The sequence below is a fragment of the Notolepis coatsorum genome, assembly GCF_963971535.1.
Source record: "Notolepis coatsorum genome assembly, chromosome: 1".
In the NCBI taxonomy this organism is placed as follows: Eukaryota; Metazoa; Chordata; class Actinopteri; order Aulopiformes; family Paralepididae; genus Notolepis; species Notolepis coatsorum.
In genome coordinates this window covers 232,476,176-232,499,224 of record NC_140165.1, presented here as the reverse complement: position 1 = coordinate 232,499,224, position 23,049 = coordinate 232,476,176, and the positions used below count along the sequence as shown (strand labels likewise).

The window sequence follows — 23,049 nt, the reverse complement described above, 5'->3', positions numbered from 1 at the left end:
TGGCATTTTATTTATTTTTTTGCATTTTGTGCCGAGATTCCAAATGTTAAAGGATAAGACCTGTGTAATAATTTTTTCCTATTGTCAACATAGCTTACAAAACAACCAAAACCTACAATGCATTTATTCTACTCTACTACTAGGCTACTTTTCAATACTTTACCTACTCTCTCTTACCCGTAGGAGCTCTTAACCAGGAAGCCATGTATTCCCATTTTATAGCCAAATTAATTAAACACAGATCGTTGATCCTATATAGAAAGATCCCAAATAGAGAAGGTTCTCAAGGAACAACACAGTGCTAAACACAAGAACATCAGGTCAGCACATCCAGGTCAGCATGATGATCATCTGGAAGCTTTTCCAGTATCAATATATATCACGATATCTGTTCAACTATGCAAAATCACAAGACAAAGAATCCAATTGCTGCACATCGCATTGCACTCCGATAATGTGATATCATGCAAAGACTCAATACTAAAGATCTAACTTTGAGTTAATATGATTGATTGATTGATTGATTGATTGATTGATTGATTGATTGATTGATTGATTGATTGATTGATTTAACATTGTATTAACAGATTGCAGAATGGGTACAATACAGTACGGCTCAATACACACAATTGTTAAGGGGATGCAGACCAGAGAAAGACTTTCGTCTTGTTTACATCAGGGTCCCCCATTTTCAATTCACCATAACATTTATGACATACATACATATGTGGTTGTCATCGTTCATTTAGATGACAGAATTGTGTGCAACAATATCACAATGTTGCAATTTAACTTCTGAGAGGTCTGAAAAGTCACTGTCTGTTTGTGTTGTTGTTCCAGAGTTGTTGAAGACCAGACACAGAGCAGAGACTAAAGGAGGAAAGGGAGGTGTTCAAACTGGAACCAAGAAAAAGGAGAAACCGCCTCCTACCCAGGTCAGTTTAAAGTCCCAGTCCATTTAGCTCTCTAGATAGCAACTGCTTTCTCTCTCTCTCTCTCTTCCACATATGCACATGCACACGCACACACAGCACATGTGTGCACACACATACCTCTTCCTCTGGTGCACGTGCACAGACACACAAACTCTGCCAGTGTCTTCAATACATGAGTGTGATTAGACCAAATTAAATGGATGTCAAAAGTAAAATAATAATTAATGGCTCTGATCAGACCCGACTGACAGCTAACACACCTGTTAGACACTCACACCCAGGGGTGTAGCTCCAGATTCTGGGCCCCATGAAAGAATGTATTTGTAGGCCCCCAGTGAGTGCGAGCGCGCGTAAGCGCGCGAGAGAAATTTTTTTGGGCAATTTTTTTATTGATGATAACGCATAATATGGTTTTTACCTATACATTCGTATCAGCAGTTCAGCACCTGCACTGTTGGTGGGTGAGCCTAGTAAAGGATGTCGCATTGCGTTCATCTTCAATGAATGGACCAATGCAATAGTCTACCAAAGCCCCCCCCCTCTCTCTATATATCTCACACACACACACACACACACACACACACACACACACACACACACACACACACACACACACACACACACACACACACACACACACACACACACACACACACACACACACACACACACACACACTTCAGAAACAAACATAGTATCAACGAGAGCATCAATAATACACCTGAGTGATGTCTAGTAAAAAAAAAAAAAAAAATGTGGGGCCCCCCCCCCAGTGCTGGGCCCTTGGAATCATCCTAAGCTACCCCCCCCCAGCTACGCCCCTGCTCACACCCGACTGACAGCTAACACACCTGTTAGACACTCAGACCCGACTGGCAGCTAACACACCTGTTAGACACTCAGACCCGACTGACAGCTAACACACCTGTTAGACACTCAGACCCTACTGACAGCTAACACACCTGTTAGACACTCAGACCCTACTGACAGCTAACACACCTGTTAGACACTCAGACCCGACTGACAGCTAACACACCTGTTAGACACTCAGACCCGACTGACAGCTAACACACCTGTTAGACACTCAGACCCTACTGACAGCTAACACACCTGTTAGACACTCAGACACGACTGGCAGCTAACACACCTGTTAGACACTCAGACCCGACTGGCAGCTAACACACCTGTTAGACACTCAGACCCGACTGACAGCTAACACACCTGTTAGACACTCAGACCCGACTGACAGCTAACACACCTGTTAGACACTCAGACCCGACTGACAGCTAACACACCTGTTAGACATTCAGACACGACTGGCAGCTAACACACCTGTTAGACACTCAGACCCGACTGGCAGCTAACACACCTGTTAGACACTCAGACCCGACTGGCAGCTAACACACCTGTTAGACACTCAGACCCTACTGAAAGCTAACACACCTGTTAGACACTCAGACCCGACTGACAGCTAACACACCTGTTAGACACTCAGACCCTACTGGCAGCTAACACACCTGTTAGACACTCAGACCCGACTGGCAGCTAACACACCTGTTAGACACTCAGACCCGACTGGCAGCTAACACACCTGTTAGACACTCAGACCCTACTGACAGCTAACACACCTGTTAGACACTCAGACCCGACTGGCAGCTAACACACCTGTTAGACACTCAGACCCTACTGACAGCTAACACACCTGTTAGACACTCAGACCCGACTGACAGCTAACACACCTGTTAGACACTCACACCCTACTGGCAGCTAACACACCTGTTAGACACTCAGACCCGACTGACAGCTAACACACCTGTTAGACACTCAGACCCGACTGACAGCTAACACACCTGTTAGACACTCAGACCCGACTGGCAGCTAACACACCTGTTAGACACTCAGACCCGACTGACAGCTAACACACCTGTTAGACACTCACACCCTACTGGCAGCTAACACACCTGTTAGACACTCAGACCCTACTGACAGCTAACACACCTGTTAGACACTCAGACCCTACTGGCAGCTAACACACCTGTTAGACACTCAGACCCGACTGGCAGCTAACACACCTGTTAGACACTCAGACCCTACTGACAGCTAACACACCTGTTAGACACTCAGACCCGACTGACAGCTAACACACCTGTTAGACACTCACACCCTACTGGCAGCTAACACACCTGTTAGACACTCAGACCCGACTGACAGCTAACACACCTGTTAGACACTCAGACCCGACTGACAGCTAACACACCTGTTAGACACTCAGACCCGACTGGCAGCTAACACACCTGTTAGACACTCAGACCCGACTGACAGCTAACACACCTGTTAGACACTCACACCCTACTGGCAGCTAACACACCTGTTAGACACTCAGACCCTACTGACAGCTAACACACCTGTTAGACACTCAGACCCTACTGGCAGCTAACACACCTGTTAGACACTCAGACCCTACTGGCAGATAACACACCTGTTAGACACTCAGACACGACTGGCAGCTAACACACCTGTTGAGAGAATCTGCCCTGATGCTTCTCCTCTATGACACTGTGTGTCCTTGTTTGTTTACAGACAGGGAGCTATGAAGGATGGGCAGCGAGCCCAGAGCGGTCCAGCAGCAGACAGAGAGAGTTGGTGAGTACAGTTTAAACCCCTCTTACCCTACAGACCCGGAACTCGTCCTGGGTCAACGATATTACAATCACACAGCTGCCTGCCACCTGCCTGGCACATCATCCAGAGAGCCTCTTGGGCCCTTTGGCCTAAATGGCCCAATCATTTGCTTCAAAGGCTGATTGAGTTTTAATACAGCACAGGTGGTGCAGAGTGGGGTACCAGTACGTGTCCATTATCTCCGGGTTACATGGCAGACTGAAATGCCAAATGCAGAAGCAGAGAAGGGACGACAGTCCATACGTATGTGTGTGTGGGGTTATTTTTATGTGTTCCCACCTAATCTAGTTTACTCGTGTGAGCATATTAATGGCAGGTGTGTGTGTGTGTGTGTGTGTGTGTGTGTGTGTGTGTGTGTGTGTGTGTGTGTGTGTGTGTGTGTGTGTGTGTGTGTGTGTGTGTGTGTGTGTGTGTGTGTGTGTGTGTGTGTGTGTGTGTGTGTGTGTGTGTGTGTGTGTGTGTGTAATGCCCATCATAGTGGAAACCAAACAGAGTGAGGCCTGTGGATCAACCCTGGTCCCTCACAGCTTGCCAAAAAGAGGCGGTTTAGTTTGTTTTGCCACTGTTTGGCAGGAAGGAGAGAGAGAGAGAGAGAGAGAGAGAGAGAGAGAGAGAGAGAGAGAGAGGGATAAATACAACTGCTGCCACACAAACTGTGTTTTGTTATTGTACTGTTATTGTATTGTTATTGGGATGTTATTGTATTGCTATCGTATTGTTATTGTTATTGTACTGTTATTGTATTGCTATTATTATTGTATTGTTATTGTATTGCTATTGTATTGTTATAATATTGTTATTGTGTGGCCCCTCAGGGTGTCCATGCCAAGGGACCAGGAGCAGAGTGTAAACCTGTCAAAAGGGCCCAGAAAGCTGTAAAGAAGGCAAATGGAAAGAGTGTGAAAGAAGGGATGAAGAAGAGCCAGAGCTCTAGAGGTACGATGGAACCACATTGTGGTGCATTACAGTATACCTGCCTTTAACCTCCTCATTGTGGTGCAGTACAGTATACCTGCCTTTAACCTCCTTGTGGTGCAGTACAGTATACCTGCCTTTAACCTCCTTGTGGTGCAGTACAGTATACCTGCCTTTAACCTCCTTCTTGTGGTGCAGTACAGTATACCTGCCTTTAACCTCCTTGTGGTGCAGTACAGTATACCTGCCAAAGAGCCAAGCACTCCACCCATTCAGCAACACAGGACCAGATGTCCTTTCTTTTCTTCCAGTCCACTCCCCACCAGGTCCGGCGAGCCCGGTCCCGGTCAGTCCTTACCTGGACGTGTCTTATAGGCCCTACGCTGGCAAAGCCTCCACCCTGCCCGCAGTGCCCGCCCAGGAGAACGCCACCCCCGGTCGGGGCATGGACCCCAGGGCCCTCCCTGGTGGAGCTACCCCCACCCACAACAACAACCACCACCAGCGCTGGAGCAACCCGGCCGAGAGCGCCCCCGCCTGGGGAACCAGCCACCACACCTGTCGCAGGCCCCTCACGGAGTACCGCGTCTACTCCCACGACTGTCCCCTGCCCAGGGAGAAACCAGCCCACCATGCAGGCCTGAAACAGGAGCCTATACCCCTGGTCCCGCCCAGCGTGCGCCGGTCTAGCACTGATGTGGATCTGTCTGACCCAAATGTAAGTTGGTGGATTCTTTCTTTCTTTCTTTCTTTCTTTATTTATTTTCTTTTTACTTCATCACAAAAACCGAGTAGCACTTTTATTTATCTAGCAGAGGTAAATGGTAAATATTAACCATATATACTGTCTAGATTGTTTGTAATTGAGATAAAGTTACCACCTGTTGAGTATTTTTACATTTGTTTTTATGGCTTTATTGTTTTAAAATCCCAATAATGTTGTCGGTCCACCAACATAACACAAACACCACTCAAGGGTTAAAACGTCCCATGCAGCAGTTATGTATCCTGTCACTTAGACGTTGTGATTTTATTCATAGCCAAACAAAAACGTGTGCACTTGGACCACACCGTTCAATCTCTCTGTATATGAAACCCACCGTTTAATCAGCACTGCTGCCAAGACAGGTTGCTTAGAATCTAGCCTTAGATTATCCTCAAAGGTCAGTGACCTCACACACACCCTATCTACCCAGTAGGCACATGCAGAGGGTGCCCTGTGTGACCTTGCTCATGCTTTGCCACATTAGGGTCGATTGCTTGAGATTACATGGATGGGCCCAGTGTTGTTATTGTTGAGATCACCTCATCCTAGAGGAAGGATCATCACGTCCTTTGACATCAGAGGACCGTTCATTAGAGTTTGTCAATCCAATGTCTTTTTGTCCAATAGTACATGGTCCACTACATGACCCCTTGCAATACCAGCTCAGAAACTGTCATTTGCAGCACAACAGTTTAACGGCCTTCCATCACATCTGGATAGGAATATGTGAAGTTTCACCATGTGATGGATACATAAATAGGAGTGTTTATTTAGGACATCCTTTTGCACATAGTGCCCCCTAGTGCTCTTGTTCTTCAAATCTATTTTGGGAAGTCTTTATGGAAACCAATTAATAATTTGAGTGGAAAATCATTGCTAAATCACCAAAGCCAAACCCCTCAAACTACCGCCTCTCCAAGGAGTCCGCGAGATGCGTAGGAATAGATCAGAAGCCTCTGCAGGGAGTCTGGAGGAATCCGAAGAGATAGATTAGAAGACCTAATCCTGGATTGAGAGGAGTGTACGGCTGATTGCAAGCGGTGGGATTAAGCAGTGTTATTCTCCGTAGAGTTCTCCCCTCTACAATGTAAACAAGCAAATCCCCCTCCAACGCTAACATGGGAGCAGTGATTGAATGGATGTAGCATCATGGTGGTGTCAGGAGTCAGCCTTGGCAGGTGCACCTCTCACACTCACACTGGGAACCCGCACCCGCACCGCTATCGTTTGTGTGACGGTGGAATTTATTATTTTTGTTGTGACTCATTTTGTGTTGTTTGAGCTTTTAGTTTAGTTTAGTTTATTTGACAATTATTAAAATACATTACATGTTACAACAAGTCATGCATCATAAAATTATCAAGGATAGCACAAAAAAGTCACAGACTTATTTCCATTGTGGTCCTTGGTCTCAGAAGCACATAGTATTTACATAAACATGTATTACACATATTATCATCAGCCTACAGTGTATTGCAAAAAATTTAATTAAAAAGTTAAATACAACATTATTAACTCATTGGACGCCACGGATTAGCCTCATCCTGTAGTAGCTACCGCCACCGCTGTAAACGGTGGGAGTTGCTCACCTTGTTTGTAGGGCTATAACTATTTAAATATTATAGCTATATATGCAATACTATGGCCCATTTGACATCGAGTATCTATCGTTCAAGATGTGAAAAAGGAATATTTTTTCCATCCATACATTCTCGTTTTATACTGTGGTGAATATAAGTATGGTTTTAGAGTGTTCTGGGGTAATTCCTGAGAGGCTAGTAATAGGCCGCGACGTGTATTATATATTTGATCAAAAAAGAGGATATGGAGAGGGCTTCAGCGTTCTTGTTTTGTTTCGGTAGGTGCTCTTTGGATTAAATCCGGGGTAGGATTCGTTATAGAAGAAAAGTTGAGATCCAAGGCAGCTGTACAATTTTAAAATGCCTTTATTAATTGGCTTACATTATTTAGAAAGTTTTAAAATACCGACATGTTTCGGCCTACATATGGCCTTCTTCAGGGTGTTGTAACTGTGACAAAACAAAACTGTAACTAAATAAAGAAAAAAGGAAAAAACAGAACTCTGGGAGAGACTAATTATAATGGGGGACAGCTGGTGCCAAATGGATGAAGGCACAGCACATTCTCAACTTGACATAGTTAGAAGACAATCCACTTATAAGCTATGTCTACGTTGAAGGAATATACAATAATACTAAATAGAAATAAAAAATGTGTATATTATATATGTATATATACACACACACTCAAAATATTGTAACAACATAAGGAAATTAGTCAAATCAAACATAGAGTAGATCAATAATAATATCAAAAAATATCAAAAACTACAATGTAAGAGCATTGAGTAAAGCAAGACAAAAAATACTACTATATAATGTAACCTATACTTGGCTTATAGAAGTGACAACATGTCCATAGAGTCATTTAAACCTGCAAAGAGGTGGCCTGTAGTCTTATCAAAATACAATAAATAACAATGTATAAATACAATAAATAAATAAAGTGTTCTACTGGCCTATAAAAATGACACCATGTCTATAGAATAATTTAAACCTGGGAGTGAGGTGGCCTGCAGTCTATCGATCCAGCGACTTTCTTTCTGGTTTAGAATTCTTTGTCTATTTCCTCCCCTAGATGTGAGTGGAGCACTGTCAATGCCGATAGCTGTAAATAAAACAGAGGTACTTTGGTGAACATCATGAATATGTTTAGCCATTGCATAATCCATGTTGTTAGTTTTGATAGCATATTTATGATCTGCCAGTCGATCAAGTAGGCAGCGTTTCGTACAACCAACATAAAATGAGTCACATTTGGAATAAGACAGTATATAAATAACACGTGTCGTTTGACAATTAATGAAGCTGTTAGAAGTATATGTCTGTTTTGTAACTGGGTGGGTAAATCCTTTTGATCTTACCACCACATCGCATTGTTTGCAGTGACCACATCTATACGTTCCTATAGGAGGCTTTGGTAACCATGTAGATTTAACATCTGCCGGTAGAGATGGCTTCGTACTAATTTATCTCCAGTATTGGTAGGGGGCTCTCCTAAATGTACAGAGGGGCGGGTCAGGGAATATGTTAGACAAGGCCTCATCACATTGGATCAGGCTCCAATTCTTTTTAATTATATTGCGAACAGCAAGGGCCTTAGTACTATAAGTGGTAGAGAAAAACACCCTATCATTAATGTCTTTCTTTTTAAGAGAGAGTTGCGTTCTACAGTAGCGGCTTCAGATATAGCTGTTTTAAGAGTGTTATGTGTATAGCCATGTTCTCTGAAGCGATCATACATTTCTCCGCTCTTTTCTCTAAAATCTGCTTCACTGTCACAGATTCTACGTAGCCTACTCTTTTAAATTGGCCGTAGGGAACATTGTTGATCAGAGTAGAGGGATGGAAGCAGGGCCGCCTGGGAGAAATGCGAGGCCCTGTGCGAGATTTAACGCGAGCCCCCCCCCCCCCCCCCCCCAACGGTAAAAAAAAAAAAAAAAAAAATTATATATATATATTTTTATTTTTTATTTATTTTTTTTATACAGTCAACATATTCTTAAATAATAGCGCTGCCCGAGGCGGGGCATGATACAGTCAACATATAGCAAAAGAGAGAGCGAGAGAGAGCTCCCGTTCTACAGTCAATATACAGTGTACAGAGAGAGAGAGAGAGAGAGAGAGAGACACATTGGAAAGAAATTGAAATGCTATTTGGCCCTAAACAGAGAGTACACAGTGGCAGAATACCTGAGCACTGTGACTGAAGATCCTTGAGCACAGCCTAGCCATCGAGAAAGGCCGCCATAGGCAGACTGTGTGTGTTAGAAAGAGAGAGAGAGAGAGAGAGAGAACATGTGTGTTTGTCATGTGTGTGTGTGTTAGAGAGAGACTATAGCATGTATGAGAGATTCAAAAGGACAAAGATCAACACTTAAATCCAACAAGAAGAGCGTCTATACCAGAGAAACCAAAGCAGCAAGGAGCCAATGGCCGACATCAGCTAAATAGGCTAGCCAGGTACTGTGACACCAGGCCACGTGACACACAGCTTTGGCCAACGGCCCAACGCTACCCAAGCTACACAAACGACCATTCACACACAGCACATGTCGTATCTCCAAATGTTGTGAAGTAGCATATGTTTTGCCTGGAAAAAAACATCGTTATTAACAAAACATTCGGGAGGGGAAGGAAGGAAGAGTGGGGTAATGTCATGACATTTTACCTGCACGAGGAACGCCGGGCGAAAGGCCGCAACACAGGTCTCCACGTTGACGAAAGGCCTCTCGCTGTCGGGACAAAGCTATGGCCAGAGCCTTGTCATGGTGCAGGCCCGACTACATCTTCTGTCAAAGATGATGTCGTAGTCAGAGTGCCAGGGCCTGCTATTCTCAAGGCTAACTGATAGCATCAAACGAACGTTCCCAGCTGACGCTAAACAGCTAACTGGCTAACAGTTAGCTCAATCAGGCACCTGGCTGCATGTAGTAGCCGCATAGCTTGCTTCTGCATTAGCTAACAGCTAACAAGCTATGCGGCTACTGTCTACATACAGCCAGGTGCTCTCACCAGGCACACACAGTTAGCTACTAGTAGTACTATATATTAGCTAGTCGACCAGTTTGGCTCCAGAGAGAGAGAAAGATAGATAGGTCAGGACAGGTCCACGGCGGGTGTTGTGAAGGGCCAGATTAAACCGAATATATATATTTATTATATATATATATTTAATTGTATTTGTATATTCTCTAATATTCCCTGATATCCCTTGTATATTCCTTGTACAATATGCATTGAATATCCATTCTAGCCTACTGAACATCCCATAATAGTCTCCATTCTACTATTGGTCGAGACCTTGGTGCCAGGCTGCCATACCCCCCAGACCCAGTTCAAACGTACCGCTCAACATGTACGAACAAGTCCTAGTTCCGCGTAGGAATCTGGCTACCGCACCACTAATGGGACTATTTGTTCATAGTGCGTATATATACTGCGCTACTAAAGTAGGACTTCCTTTTCAGTCCAGTTTCTTACCCTCCAATAGAGTCACAGACGTAAAGCCTCCCCGCGACGCCACGTGTGGGAGTAAGGCCAAGTTCGGCCTACCATCGGTATTGAGACATCGTGTATATTAATATTTGAATAGTCATATTTGGCACTATATCGTCGAGTTGGACGTAGTCTATTAAGCTAATAATAGTCTGTTAATATATAGTGCTTCGTGCGGTGAGAATACTACCGTAGTCAGTACCCCATCGTTTCGGGCAGAGAACTGGCTGCTATTCCAGGATGATCGACCCCATGTGAGATTGCACCCGAGGAGCCCCAGAGCCGACGAGCGAGTGGACCTGTATACCGGATTATTCTACCGACGACAGCCCGCCTTCCCAGGCACGGATTATGCTTTGTATACGTTGATTATTCCATGGATAAAGACCCCCGACACTGCCGTGTGTTGGAACCCCCCCCCCTGGAGAGGACGCAAGGTGAGGAGACGCTCTGCAAGACGAGGTCGCTTCACGTCTCTCCCCCGTGGACCGGAGAGAGCCGGCTCACAGAGAGTCCACCTGCTTTCATCTGTGGTCCAAGGATCGCCGGCGCATTGAACGGCACTACAGTGGGTTCACCTGGGATACCCTTGGCCGGATGAGGCAGCCGGACTCTACCCCCCCCCCCTTCCTACTCCTGTCGGCTTACAAGCGACCGGATTAACCCCCCCCCCTAGTGTATCCAGTCTATAATCATTAAAGTATCATTGCTGTTATTCCTTAACTATTCCAGGTCGTATATGTACCACCTGCGCCTTCAGAGATTGGACATTCTCTATTGATATACCGACGAATACTCTTGCCATAAAAGTGCATACTAATTCCCATTCATAAATGTGATTGATTTGATTAAGTGCTTGCTCTACACACCATCGCTGTGTAGAAATAAAGACCTATTTCTAATTCGTACATTTGTGTTGGATCCGTTTCATCTACGTGACAGTGTTCATCATAATATATTTATGCCGAGTACTGGGTGGCCGAATATTAAGTACAAAGGTAGTGGTAGTAAGTATCATATCTAGTAATACAGTCAGGGAATTGTACCCCTCAGTTACAATTGGTCCTTCGAGCCGGATGGTAATTAGTGTAATATTAATATAGTGTTATTAATATTGAAATGGCCTATGATGAACACTCCACGAAACGATCCTCCTAACCAACGCCCGCAGCGCGAACGACGGCTCCCTCAGTACTTAGAGGCTTACGCTGTCAGTCAACAACCTAGTCTTCTACTAACAGTAAACGCGGTAAAACTAGAAAGTAAAAGTATGTCTAACCCCAACGCCCAGACTACCCCGACCATAGAGGCCCCTACGGGTTCTAATGTAACTGACCCAGTTCACGGTGGGGACCAGTGGGAACCAGACATGACTTCACACCCCGCCAGTACTGAAGAAGTAGTCCCCGATGAGTCCCGGGAGGAATACAACGCTACCGAGAGAGAACTCGGCACGGAAGAAGACGGGGAGAGCACCGTGGAGATAGAGCTCCAAGGCTCCGCAAGGAGTACCCCGAGGGAAGGCTCCCCTATACAACCGCCTTCTCCCAGCGAGGCAGAGAGGACCCTACAGCAGGCCTTCCTCATCAGCCTGAACGCCGCTGCTGAACGCGACCGACTGCAGATCCAGCAGCGGAGCGAAGAAGAGCATATACGTCTAGAAATAAGACGCATTCAGAGGGAAGAGAATGTGGCCCGAGACCGAGCAGACAGCCAGCGAGCAGCTGCTGGTGCTCTACGGGACGCAGAGCGCGACAGACAGCAAGCGCAACTAGTGGAACAGCTGATCAGACGGACAACACCCTCTCCCTCCGCCAGAGGCTCCAGGAACTCGTCTAGACACACCTCCAGGGCGGCATCCCCTAGCCGAGTAAACAACCCTGAACTTGACCAACAGACGAGGTCTATACCCCCCACAGACCACCTCCCCCCACCGGTCCAAGCGAGACCTAGCAACCGGGAAGGAGCAGCATATCCTGTGGAGAGGCTAAACCAGAGACTACAAGCACTGGATGACCTAACTGAAGACGAAGAGGAAGAGGAGGAGAACCACGCCCGACGACAGCACAGTACTCTACCGGACCAGGAGGTCCGGTACAGCCCAGGCTATACTCCCGCGGAGCTGCGCTACAGACCCCCGACTCTATACCCGGGTGAGCACGACGCACGACCCGCACCGAGGAACAGCACCTGGACAAGCGGGCCATGGTACACTGCCGGTACCAGCCCATACCAAGGAGCGGGAGGAGACTCGCCTAGGAGGCCTCTCCCCCAACGCTCGCCGATGTATCCACAGTCAGCGTCATACATTGGCACGCCTATGGTACCCGACTTCACCCAAGAGAACCGGGCCCAGTATACAGAACTCCGCATGTGTCTGGAGACCATGTTGGTGGATGTATTGGATGAACGCCACAAATACGCCATCCTACTGAAGCACTTAAAGGTACCCCGCGCACATAATATAGCGCTCGCCTACGCGACTTCCACCACCCCATACACAGCAGCGCTGGTAGCATTGGACCAGAGGTATGGGCGCATATGGGATTACGTGATCCAGGAGATCCGACACATCGACCGCTTACCCCCAGCAATAGACAATCGAGCACTGGACGACCTGTCCATCAGAGTGCAGTCCCTGGTAGGGATGTTGGGAGCGCAGAGAGAGAAGGGGAGGCATGAACTTTACGCCAACTCAAATGTGGAAAGGATCTTGGAGAAGCTGCCGCCCGCTCGACAGGAGCGTTTTAGGCGGCAGAGAGACCACCGAGACCCGAATGGCCCCGAACCGAACCTCCTCGATCTAGCAGACTTCCTGGCGAGAGAAGTCAGCAGCCTACGGCTAGATACATTCGGACGGAGCACCCCTGGCTCCAGAGAAGGAACCAGACGACTAAATGATGGAAGAAGATCGGTGACTGTGATGCACCAATCGGAGTCAGTACCGAGCAGCAGGAGCCACAGTACCCCCTCCAGAACGGAGAAGTGGAAGATAGTGTGCCCCTACTGTGAGAAAGAACACTGGCTAGCGCAATGTGACTCCTTCCCCAAGCTGAACGCGGAGGAAGCAAGTCAATGGATAAAGTCCAACAAGCGCTGTTTTCGCTGTGCGCGCTCACACATGGCAGCCGAATGCCGCTTAAAGAAAAGGTGCACCAAGTGCGATGGAGCCCATCTGGACATACTTCACGACAGTAACAGACGGCGCCCTTCACCCGCACCATCCAGCAGCAAAGCGAGCGTCATGTACATCGATCCCGCCAGCAGCAGTGGAGCCCGAGTACTCCTAAAAGTAGTGCGTGTGACACTAAGCTACCAGAATAAAGTCCTGGACACTTACGCCGTCCTCGATGACGGGTCAGAGAAGACCCTTCTGCTCGCCTCCGCTGCGGCCCAGCTAGGGCTGCGGGGAAGCGAAACCCAAATGACAATTCGGACAATAAGACGAGATTTGAAGACGATAAAGGGCGAGAATGTCTCATTCTCTATCGCAGCAAGCGGCCAGCCTGAGCGACGGTACCAGATTACAGACGCTTTCACCAGCCAAGAAATAGGACTGTCGCGGTACACATACCCCGTCGCCAAGCTGATGGAGAAATATGCACATCTGCGCAAGTTACCGATCCCGCTCATAGACAATGCTATGCCGACCCTGTTGATAGGCTCCGACCATGCAGACCTCATTGTCCCGATAGACCGGGTTCATACCGGACCCCGAGGCTGTCCTGCAGCAGTCGAGACTCGTTTGGGATGGACTCTCCAAGGCCCGCTCGCCAAATCTCTCAACCGAAGTACAGCCACTAGATGTCTCCACTCCCGAGTCACGGAGGGAGAAACCGCACTCCTGCAACACGTAGAGCGGTTATGGACCTTGGAACAAATGCCCTTTAAGAACGGAAAGAAAGACATTCGCTCTAAAGATGACATTTACGCCATTCACCTCCTCGAGACAGGGACCAAGAGAGTCCCGGTCAACGGCGTGTTGAGATACGCCACGCCACTCCTGCGGCGAGAAGGAATGCCTACTTTCCACGCCAAGACAGACGCCACAGAACGGTACCTGCTGAACACGGAGCGGCGCTTAGCCAAGAACCCCGCCCAAGAGAGTGTATACCGCGCTGAGATTGAGAAGCTCATCACAGCGGGACACGTCACAAAGATGGACATTAAAGAGGCTGACCAGACCACTGAATCGTGGTACGTGCCTCACCACAAGGTCCATCACAACGGTAAAGACCGCATAGTATTTAACTGCAGCTACCAGATCGGATCCCAAAATCTGAATAAAGAGTTACTGCCCGGTCCCACACTCGGCCCCTCCCTACTCGGCGTTCTACTCCGCTTCCACCAGGAAAAGGTGGCCATCAGCGGGGACATTAAAGGAATGTTCCTGCAGGTGAGATTAGTAGAGGAGGACAAGCCCCTGTTACGGTTCCTATGGAGAGAGAAGCCAGGAGATGAGCACCCAGCCATCTACCAATGGGAAGTCCTCCCCTTCGGAACGACGTGCAGCCCCTGCTGTGCTACATTTGCACTACAGAAACATGTAGCAGAGGACCCAGCAGCGGACGAAGAGGTCCGACACAGCGTAAAGAACAGCTTCTACGTAGACAACTGTCTACAAAGCCTTTCAACCCAGGAAGAAGCCGAGGCTCTCCTGATTAAACTCCGCGCCTCATTGATCAAAGGCGGCTTTGATCTCAGGCAGTGGGCCAGCAGCGATCCGCAAGTACTGCGCAGCCTCTCCTCCGAGGACAAGGCAGCCAGCAGCGAGACCTGGATGGCTACAATCCCGGGAGAAGCCCAGGAGATGACCCTGGGATTGGTGTGGCGATTCAAAACAGATTCGCTTCACTACAGACACAAGCCCCTGACTACGGATCAGGGAAGGCCGGCGGCGGCGCCGACCACCAGACGGAGTGTGTACACAACACTCGCCCGACAATATGACCCGCTAGGATGTATTCTACCGTACACCACCAGGGCAAAAATGATTGTACGAGCATTGTGGGACAAGGACCAGGGCTGGGACGACCCCATTCCCGCACACCTTGCATCCACCTGGAGAGAGTGGGAGATGGAGCTCCACTCACTCCCAGGCGTTAATATGCGCCGAAGCTACTTCCCACCCACGGTGAGGCCAGAGACATGTAAAATGGACTTACACGTCTTCAGTGACGCCTCAGAGGTCGCATACGGATCAGTAGCCTACTTGCGGGCCCAAGAAAAGGGGGGAGAGATCTACACAGCATTTGTCCTCGCCCGCTCGAGAATAGCCCCACGCAAGCAACAATCTATCCCACGTCTAGAGCTCTGCGCAGCCCTAGCCGGAGCGCACCTAGCCACGCTCATCCAACGTGAGCTCACCATACCGGTGTCTAGAACAATCCTGTGGTCAGATTCCACGACAGTACTCGCCTGGATCAAATCGGACTCATGCGAGTACAAAGTCTTCGTGGGAGTCAGAGTCACCGAGATTCAAGACTTAACCGAAGAGTTAACCGGAGAAACAGAGTGGCGCTACGTTGATACAAAACAGAACCCAGCTGACGTCATCACCCGGGGAATGCCCCTAGATGACCTCACCCGTCACAATGCTTACAGTGACGGCCCCGCATTCCTAAGACTCCCGGAAGGACAGTGGCCCACGCCTATCCCGAGGGAAGCCAGTCAGGAGGAGGCTGAGAATAAGAAGCCTGTGTTCTGTGGATTGAGCACTGTTATCTCCGCAGACCCCAACACACTCCTGATGGGGCGGCTAGATCCTGCATTACCCCAGACAATGTACCGGCCTGAAGAAGCGAACGGCCGACGAATGTGGAGGTACAGCCAAGTATTAGCCGACAAGTTTTGGAGCAGTTTCCTACTGCGCTACCTACCGTCTCTACAGACCCGCCAGAAGTGGGTAAAGGAGAGAGACAATTTGACAGAAGGAACAGTCGTCATGATTATTGATCAATCACTGCCCAGAGCTATGTGGCCGGCCGGCCGCGTAAGCAAAGTGATCACCGGTGCCGACGGCAAGGTCCGAGCAGCTGAAGTGCTTGTCCAGGGTCGCACTTACACCCGTCCCGTGGCGAGGCTCATAGAACTGCCCCGACTCCCAGACACAATCGATGATGACCATGACCCTATAACCCTATGACTTTGTGAAGTTGACTGACCCCTACAGCAAACCCTTATGTGTAAATAGACAACGCGATTAATCTGTCTCTGCTTAACTGATTAGGTCTGGGACCAATCAGGGGGTGGCTGTTGTGAAGGGCCAGATTAAACCGAATATATATATTTATTATATATATATATTTAATTGTATTTGTATATTCTCTAATATTCCCTGATATCCCTTGTATATTCCTTGTACAATATGCATTGAATATCCATTCTAGCCTACTGAACATCCCATAATAGTCTCCATTCTACTATTGGTCGAGACCTTGGTGCCAGGCTGCCATACCCCCCAGACCCAGTTCAAACGTACCGCTCAACATGTACGAACAAGTCCTAGTTCCGCGTAGGAATCTGGCTACCGCACCACTAATGGGACTATTTGTTCATAGTGCGTATATATACTGCGCTACTAAAGTAGGACTTCCTTTTCAGTCCAGTTTCTTACCCTCCAATAGAGTCACAGACGTAAAGCCTCCCCGCGACGCCACGTGTGGGAGTAAGGCCAAGTTCGGCCTACCATCGGTATTGAGACATCGTGTATATTAATATTTGAATAGTCATATTTGGCACTATATCGTCGAGTTGGACGTAGTCTATTAAGCTAATAATAGTCTGTTAATATATAGTGCTTCGTGCGGTGAGAATACTACCGTAGTCAGTACCCCATCGTTTCGGGCAGAGAACTGGCTGCTATTCCAGGATGATCGACCCCATGTGAGATTGCACCCGAGGAGCCCCAGAGCCGACGAGCGAGTGGACCTGTATACCGGATTATTCTACCGACGACAGCCCGCCTTCCCAGGCACGGATTATGCTTTGTATACGTTGATTATTCCATGGATAAAGACCCCCGACACTGCCGTGTGTTGGAACCCCCCCCCCTGGAGAGGACGCAAGGTGAGGAGACGCTCTGCAAGACGAGGTCGCTTCACGTCTCTCCCCCGTGGACCGGAGAGAGCCGGCTCACAGAGAGTCCACCTGCTTTCATCTGTGGTCCAAGGATCGCCGGCGCATTGAACGGCACTACAGTGGGTTCACCTGGGATACCCTTGGCCGGATGAGGCAGCCGGACTCTACCCCCCCCCCCTTCCTACTCCTGTCGGCTTACAAGCGACCGGATTAACCCCCCCCCCTAGTGTATCCAGTCTATAATCATTAAAGTATCATTGCTGTTATTCCTTAACTATTCCAGGTCGTATATGTACCACCTGCGCCTTCAGAGATTGGACATTCTCTATTGATATACCGACGAATACTCTTGCCATAAAAGTGCATACTAATTCCCATTCATAAATGTGATTGATTTGATTAAGTGCTTGCTCTACACACCATCGCTGTGTAGAAATAAAGACCTATTTCTAATTCGTACATTTGTGTTGGATCCGTTTCATCTACGTGACAGTGTTCATCATAATATATTTATGCCGAGTACTGGGTGGCCGAATATTAAGTACAAAGGTAGTGGTAGTAAGTATCATATCTAGTAATACAGTCAGGGAATTGTACCCCTCAGTTACAGCGGGTATATAATCATAGGTTGACTCACCATAACGCAGTATCAATGAATGCGGCGCGGCCGGCGCCAATGGTAAAGTTGGAAGGAGACTTGGCCCACGGTGTAATTTCTTCTTCGAGTACTTTCCGGCAGACTGGACACCTTTCGGCGTATTGCTGCCTAACAGATTTATCTGCTCACAAGTTCTCTTCTCCTTCTTTTGAAAAGACATCCACTCGCATCGCCTCGCTCCTCTGGATAGGTTAGCTAACGCTAGTTAGCCGTTAGCTAAGCTAGCTACTAGCCGACATCATCATGGCTATCCCGACTGAACCACACGTTAGCACTCAATATTATAACGTAGCTAAAGCTAACTAGCTGTCCCTGTCTTTAGCCGGGATGGCTAGCCTGACTGAACTGTCTAACATGCAACAACTTTCATCTTAAGTCCATCTGCCGAACGATGTCCTCTTCACCTTGGCAGGCATAAACTCCAATGCTGCACGCGCGGAATAGTCAGACGCTACCTTACCTGTAACCCCTCCCCTCATTGAAACCAATGCCTGCTGCAGAGCACCAGAGCTCCAATAGTGACCCAGGTGCAGACCCAGGAACAAGTCATTCTACAAACGTGTCTAATGTGAAATATATAAGCATATAAGCAAAACTAGATTTTAGGTCTGTGATGAAAAAGGGCCTCGCGGGAAGGGGGGCCTCGCAAAAAAAAAAAAAAAAAAAAAAAAAAAAAATAATAAAAAATATATATTTTTTTTTTTTTTTTTTTTTTTTTCGAGGCCCCCCTTCCCGCGAGGCCCTGTGCGACCGCACTGCTCGCACACCCCCTGAGGCGGCCCTGGATGGAAGTTCTCTGCATGTAAAATAGTATTTTTATGCGTTAACTTCATGTACAACGACGTATGTAGGTCACCATTCAAATCTTTAGTGATTTCTAAGTCCAGAAAATGGATCTTATCAGGACTAAAATCTAGAGACAGTTTTATATTTGGGTTAGTGTTGTTCAAATAACTATGAAATGCTTTCAATTCATCAATAGTGCCTTTCCACCACATAATGATGTCATCTATATATCTGGCCCACCAGATGATCTTATCTTTAAATACGTTTTGAGTGTTGAACACATAGTCCTCCTCCCATTTCCCCATAAACAAGCCTGCATATGAAGGGCTAAAACATGCACCCATAGCAAGGCTCAACACTTCCACGAACCCAAGCGCACACGTCCCCGCTAGGGTGACCAGGTGTCCCCCTTTTGGTTGTACTGTCCCACCATTTGAGACCGCGTCCCACATATTGAGAGGATGTCCCTCTTTTCGAAACAAAAAAAAAATCGAACACAAGACATTCCTGTCAAGTGATAAAGTTTGAATATTTAAAACAGATGTTAGGTGGTAACAAGCCGGCTGCCAGTGCCAAGATGAATGTGGAGACATATAATTCTGTATTTAATTTGTATTTATTTTGATTTAACCTGTATCTATTCGGTGAAGACGAGTTATTCTAATAAAAAAAATTACATTATCTATCTGTCCCACTTTGTCCCACCAAAATCTTACTGTTGTCCTGCTTTTGGACTTTTTGCATCTGGTCACCCTAGTCCCCGCACTGTCTCCTTCAACTTAAGCAGTGAAGAAGTAAGACTCTGATGCCCCACGGTCCGTGTATGTTTTGATAGTTCGTTTTTCGTTTCAAACGGAAATACGAAAAAAGGGAAAAAAACGGAAATACAAGTGTTTTCCTATTTCCGTTTGAAACCAAAATCGAAAAAACGGGGAAAAACTGAAATGCAAAGCTGTTTTTCGTATTTTGGTGTCAGAATCAAATGAAAAAAGGAGTAAATAATGGGCCGATTTTGGTCCGTGTACGTTTTGATAGTTCGTTTTTCGTTTTTGATGTGAAGAATGGAGAACGGAACCACGTGACAAGTACATTTTTCAATGTAAAAGCCATGCACGATCTAACGTTAACAAATATGTATAACGTTATGAATAAATACATAAATACATGCATACAGATCTATACCAGGGTAACGTTATGATACATAAATGTTTTTGTTTTGTGCATTTCATTTAGACATGATCTTTTATGTGAAGTAATAGCCTAATATGGTCTGTCCCAAATAGTGTTGTCTAAACGTTACCCAACAGATATCCTAGTTCAGTGGTTTGATTGATTGATTGATTGAAAACTTTATTAACAGATTGCAGAATGGGTACAGTACAGTACAGTACAGTACAGCTCAATACATACAATTGTTAAGGGGAGGCAGACCAGAGAAAGACTTTCGTCTTGTTTACATCAGGGTCCCCCATTTTCAATTCATCGTAAAAATAGGCCGCTCGCAGGCCGAAATAGGTCCGCCAGCAATAATATCTGCCCGTCAGATTATTTTGATAATATGATTTGTGATGAAGACACGCTTTATTGTATCGGAATCGGGAGACTTAGGTAAAGTTAGAAAGATATTCACAGATTCGAATTTCCGTGGTCAATAATTCTTAAGCGAAATGTTTTTAAAACACAAAGGACACCTCTTTCCTATCGTAGTAAGGTAGACAATGAGCTACAACCTTATTTTCACCTAAACAAGGCGAGCCGGCCTCGGAGCTGTACAATTAATAATAATAATATTGATCTATATGTGCAGTCGGCCTTGAGGCAAGTGCGCAGCCAGGGACTGTCTAAAAAGTGCAACACCGAAAAGAGACACTACAAAAAGATTCAATAACTTCACTGTCATACAGTGTAGTGTCACCAAAATCAAGTCTGCACACATCATCAGTGGTATCCTATATTATAGTGTTATACTACAACACTTATGTTATGTAGTACGTACGAATTCCAATCTGGCTTCAGAACATCCCACTCCACTGACACATGCCTTCTCTATTTGAACGACCACATCAAGCAAGAGGTGGACGTGGGCAAATACTGCGGCATGGTCATGCTGGACCTACAAAAGGCCTTCGACACTGTCAATCACACCATTCTGATTGACAAGCTAAAAGCAATTGGTTTTGATAGTCTATCAGTGAGCTGGATACAATCCTACCTGGAGGGGAGAGAACAGATGGTGGAGGTAAACGGTACCCTACCCCCCCCCCCCCTCACAGTGAGCTGTGGTGTTCCACAAGGAAGCATACTAGGACCGCTACTGTTCCTAATTCATGCAAATGACATGTCGTCAGCTTGTGACTGCAACTTGTTCCTGTTTGCTGGCCAGTATTGATCAGTGGGCCAGGAAGTTGAGATTGCATCAGGGGGGGGGGTTGCGGAGCACACTCGTTGGCTGTCAGTGCCATTTTGGCTAGTGCCTGATCGAGTCATTGAATTTAGGTTCTTGATGGAGGATGATAAGGGCGAGATTGTGGGAGAAATAGAAAGGTTCCTTCTGGAATCAGGGTCTCTGGAGGTTTTCACTGATGGCTCTGTGGATCCTGAAAGTGGGAGGGCAGGCTTTGGGTGGTGTGTGCCTCGGTTAGGGATCGGTAAGGGACAAAGAATATCTGATGGCAGCTCTGTATTTGTGACAGAGTTGCTTGCCATCCTCTGGGCATTGTGGTGGGTGGAGGAAGTGGGACCAAGCCAGGTGATTATATGCTCTGACTCGGCTGCTGCACTGATGGCTCTGAGTGCAGGTGGGTCTAAAGCTCTCCCTGATCTCATTCAGGAAATAATGTTGGTTTTATATAGGATTGCGAAGGCAGGCTGGTCAGTGGAGTTTTGTTGGGTCCCGGGGCACGCTGGGATTGCGGGAAATGAGATGGCTGACTCCCTTGCCAAACAGAGCCTGGGAAGGGAGGAAGAGATAGGCATTTCAATGGGAAGAGTAGAACTCAGAGAGAAGATAAAGAAAGGAGTTGAGGCGGAGTGGCAGGCTGAGTGGGAAAGGGGGACCAAGGGAAGGCACTATTTCTCTCTGCAGCCTCGGGTCAAAATCAAGGTGGATGGATATGGGTCGAGGAGTGATAGGGTGAAGATGTGTAGATTGAGGCTGGGACACTGTGGGTTGAACAGTACCTTGTGCATTGTGGGAAAACATCCAGATGGGGGGTGTGAATGTGGAGAGACTGAAACTGTCAGGCATGTCTTCCTAAAATGTGAAAGGTATAGGAAAGAGAGGGAAATCTTCTATAAAAGTCTGGTAGAGTTGGGAGTCTCTTCCTTCTCTCTTAAATCTTTCTTTGGCATGGATAATGAGAACCACCAGCTGATCACAGAGGCAGTGCTGACATTTCTGCATGCTTCAGAGTTGTACCAGAGGATATAGCGTTATTGTATTTATTAGTATTGGACAGGCAAGAGGAGCAGAGAAGAAGGAGGTAGTGTGTTTTGAAGATGAGAAGAAGAAGAGGGTAAACAATCAAAAGTTGGTTTACCAGAGGCCTAACTATGGCACACCACTAGCGTAGTATAAGAACTGAGGAGGGCAGTAATACGCCTGCGGGAAATTCAAAAGAAGAAAGAAGAAGAAGAAGAAGAAGAAGAAGAAGAAGAAGAAGAAGAAGAAGAAGAAGAGCTCATCAAAAGAATTGCGGAGGGCAGTAATACGCCACGATGCGTCTACACTGCCGGAAATTCTAAAGAAGAAGAAGAAGTAGGCGGCTAGGTGGTGTAGTGGTCTAAGGCACTCGCCACCAGTGTGGAGACGCTAGGATTCGCGTGTTCGAATCCAGCTCTCCACATTGTTTTTCAGTTTGGCTGGTCGTCCGCAGTAATACACATTGGCCGTATTACGGGGAGGGAAAACTGAAGGGTGGGGATCGAACGTTGTGAACAAGCGACTCCTACAAGTCGGTTGGTGCGCCTGCGCAGTAGAATCAGGAAGTGTCGGGGGCAGCGTGAGCCTCCCACGCGTTACTCCTCGACACTGAGAGGTCGAGCTGCGCAGGTGAAAAGATGCGACTGCTGTTACCTCAAGTACCGGAGGGGACTTGTGCTATGTATGACTTAGTCCACATTGCAGCCGGCTTGTGGGAGGCAAGAAAC

The 23,049-nt window shown here is 47.0% G+C and overlaps 1 protein-coding gene across 1 annotated transcript in view; it reads left to right on the top strand.

The window, feature by feature from the left end:
* The window catches only part of samsn1a (SAM domain, SH3 domain and nuclear localisation signals 1a), a 77,451-nt gene that overhangs the window by 24,035 nt on the left and 30,367 nt on the right, over positions 1 to 23,049 (top strand). The window contains exons 6-9 of the mRNA XM_084329218.1: positions 841 to 935; positions 3,516 to 3,578; positions 4,433 to 4,553; positions 4,844 to 5,250. Of these exons, the coding sequence (XP_084185344.1) occupies positions 841 to 935; positions 3,516 to 3,578; positions 4,433 to 4,553; positions 4,844 to 5,250 (686 nt within the window). The remainder of the gene's footprint in view (positions 1 to 840; positions 936 to 3,515; positions 3,579 to 4,432; positions 4,554 to 4,843; positions 5,251 to 23,049) is intronic.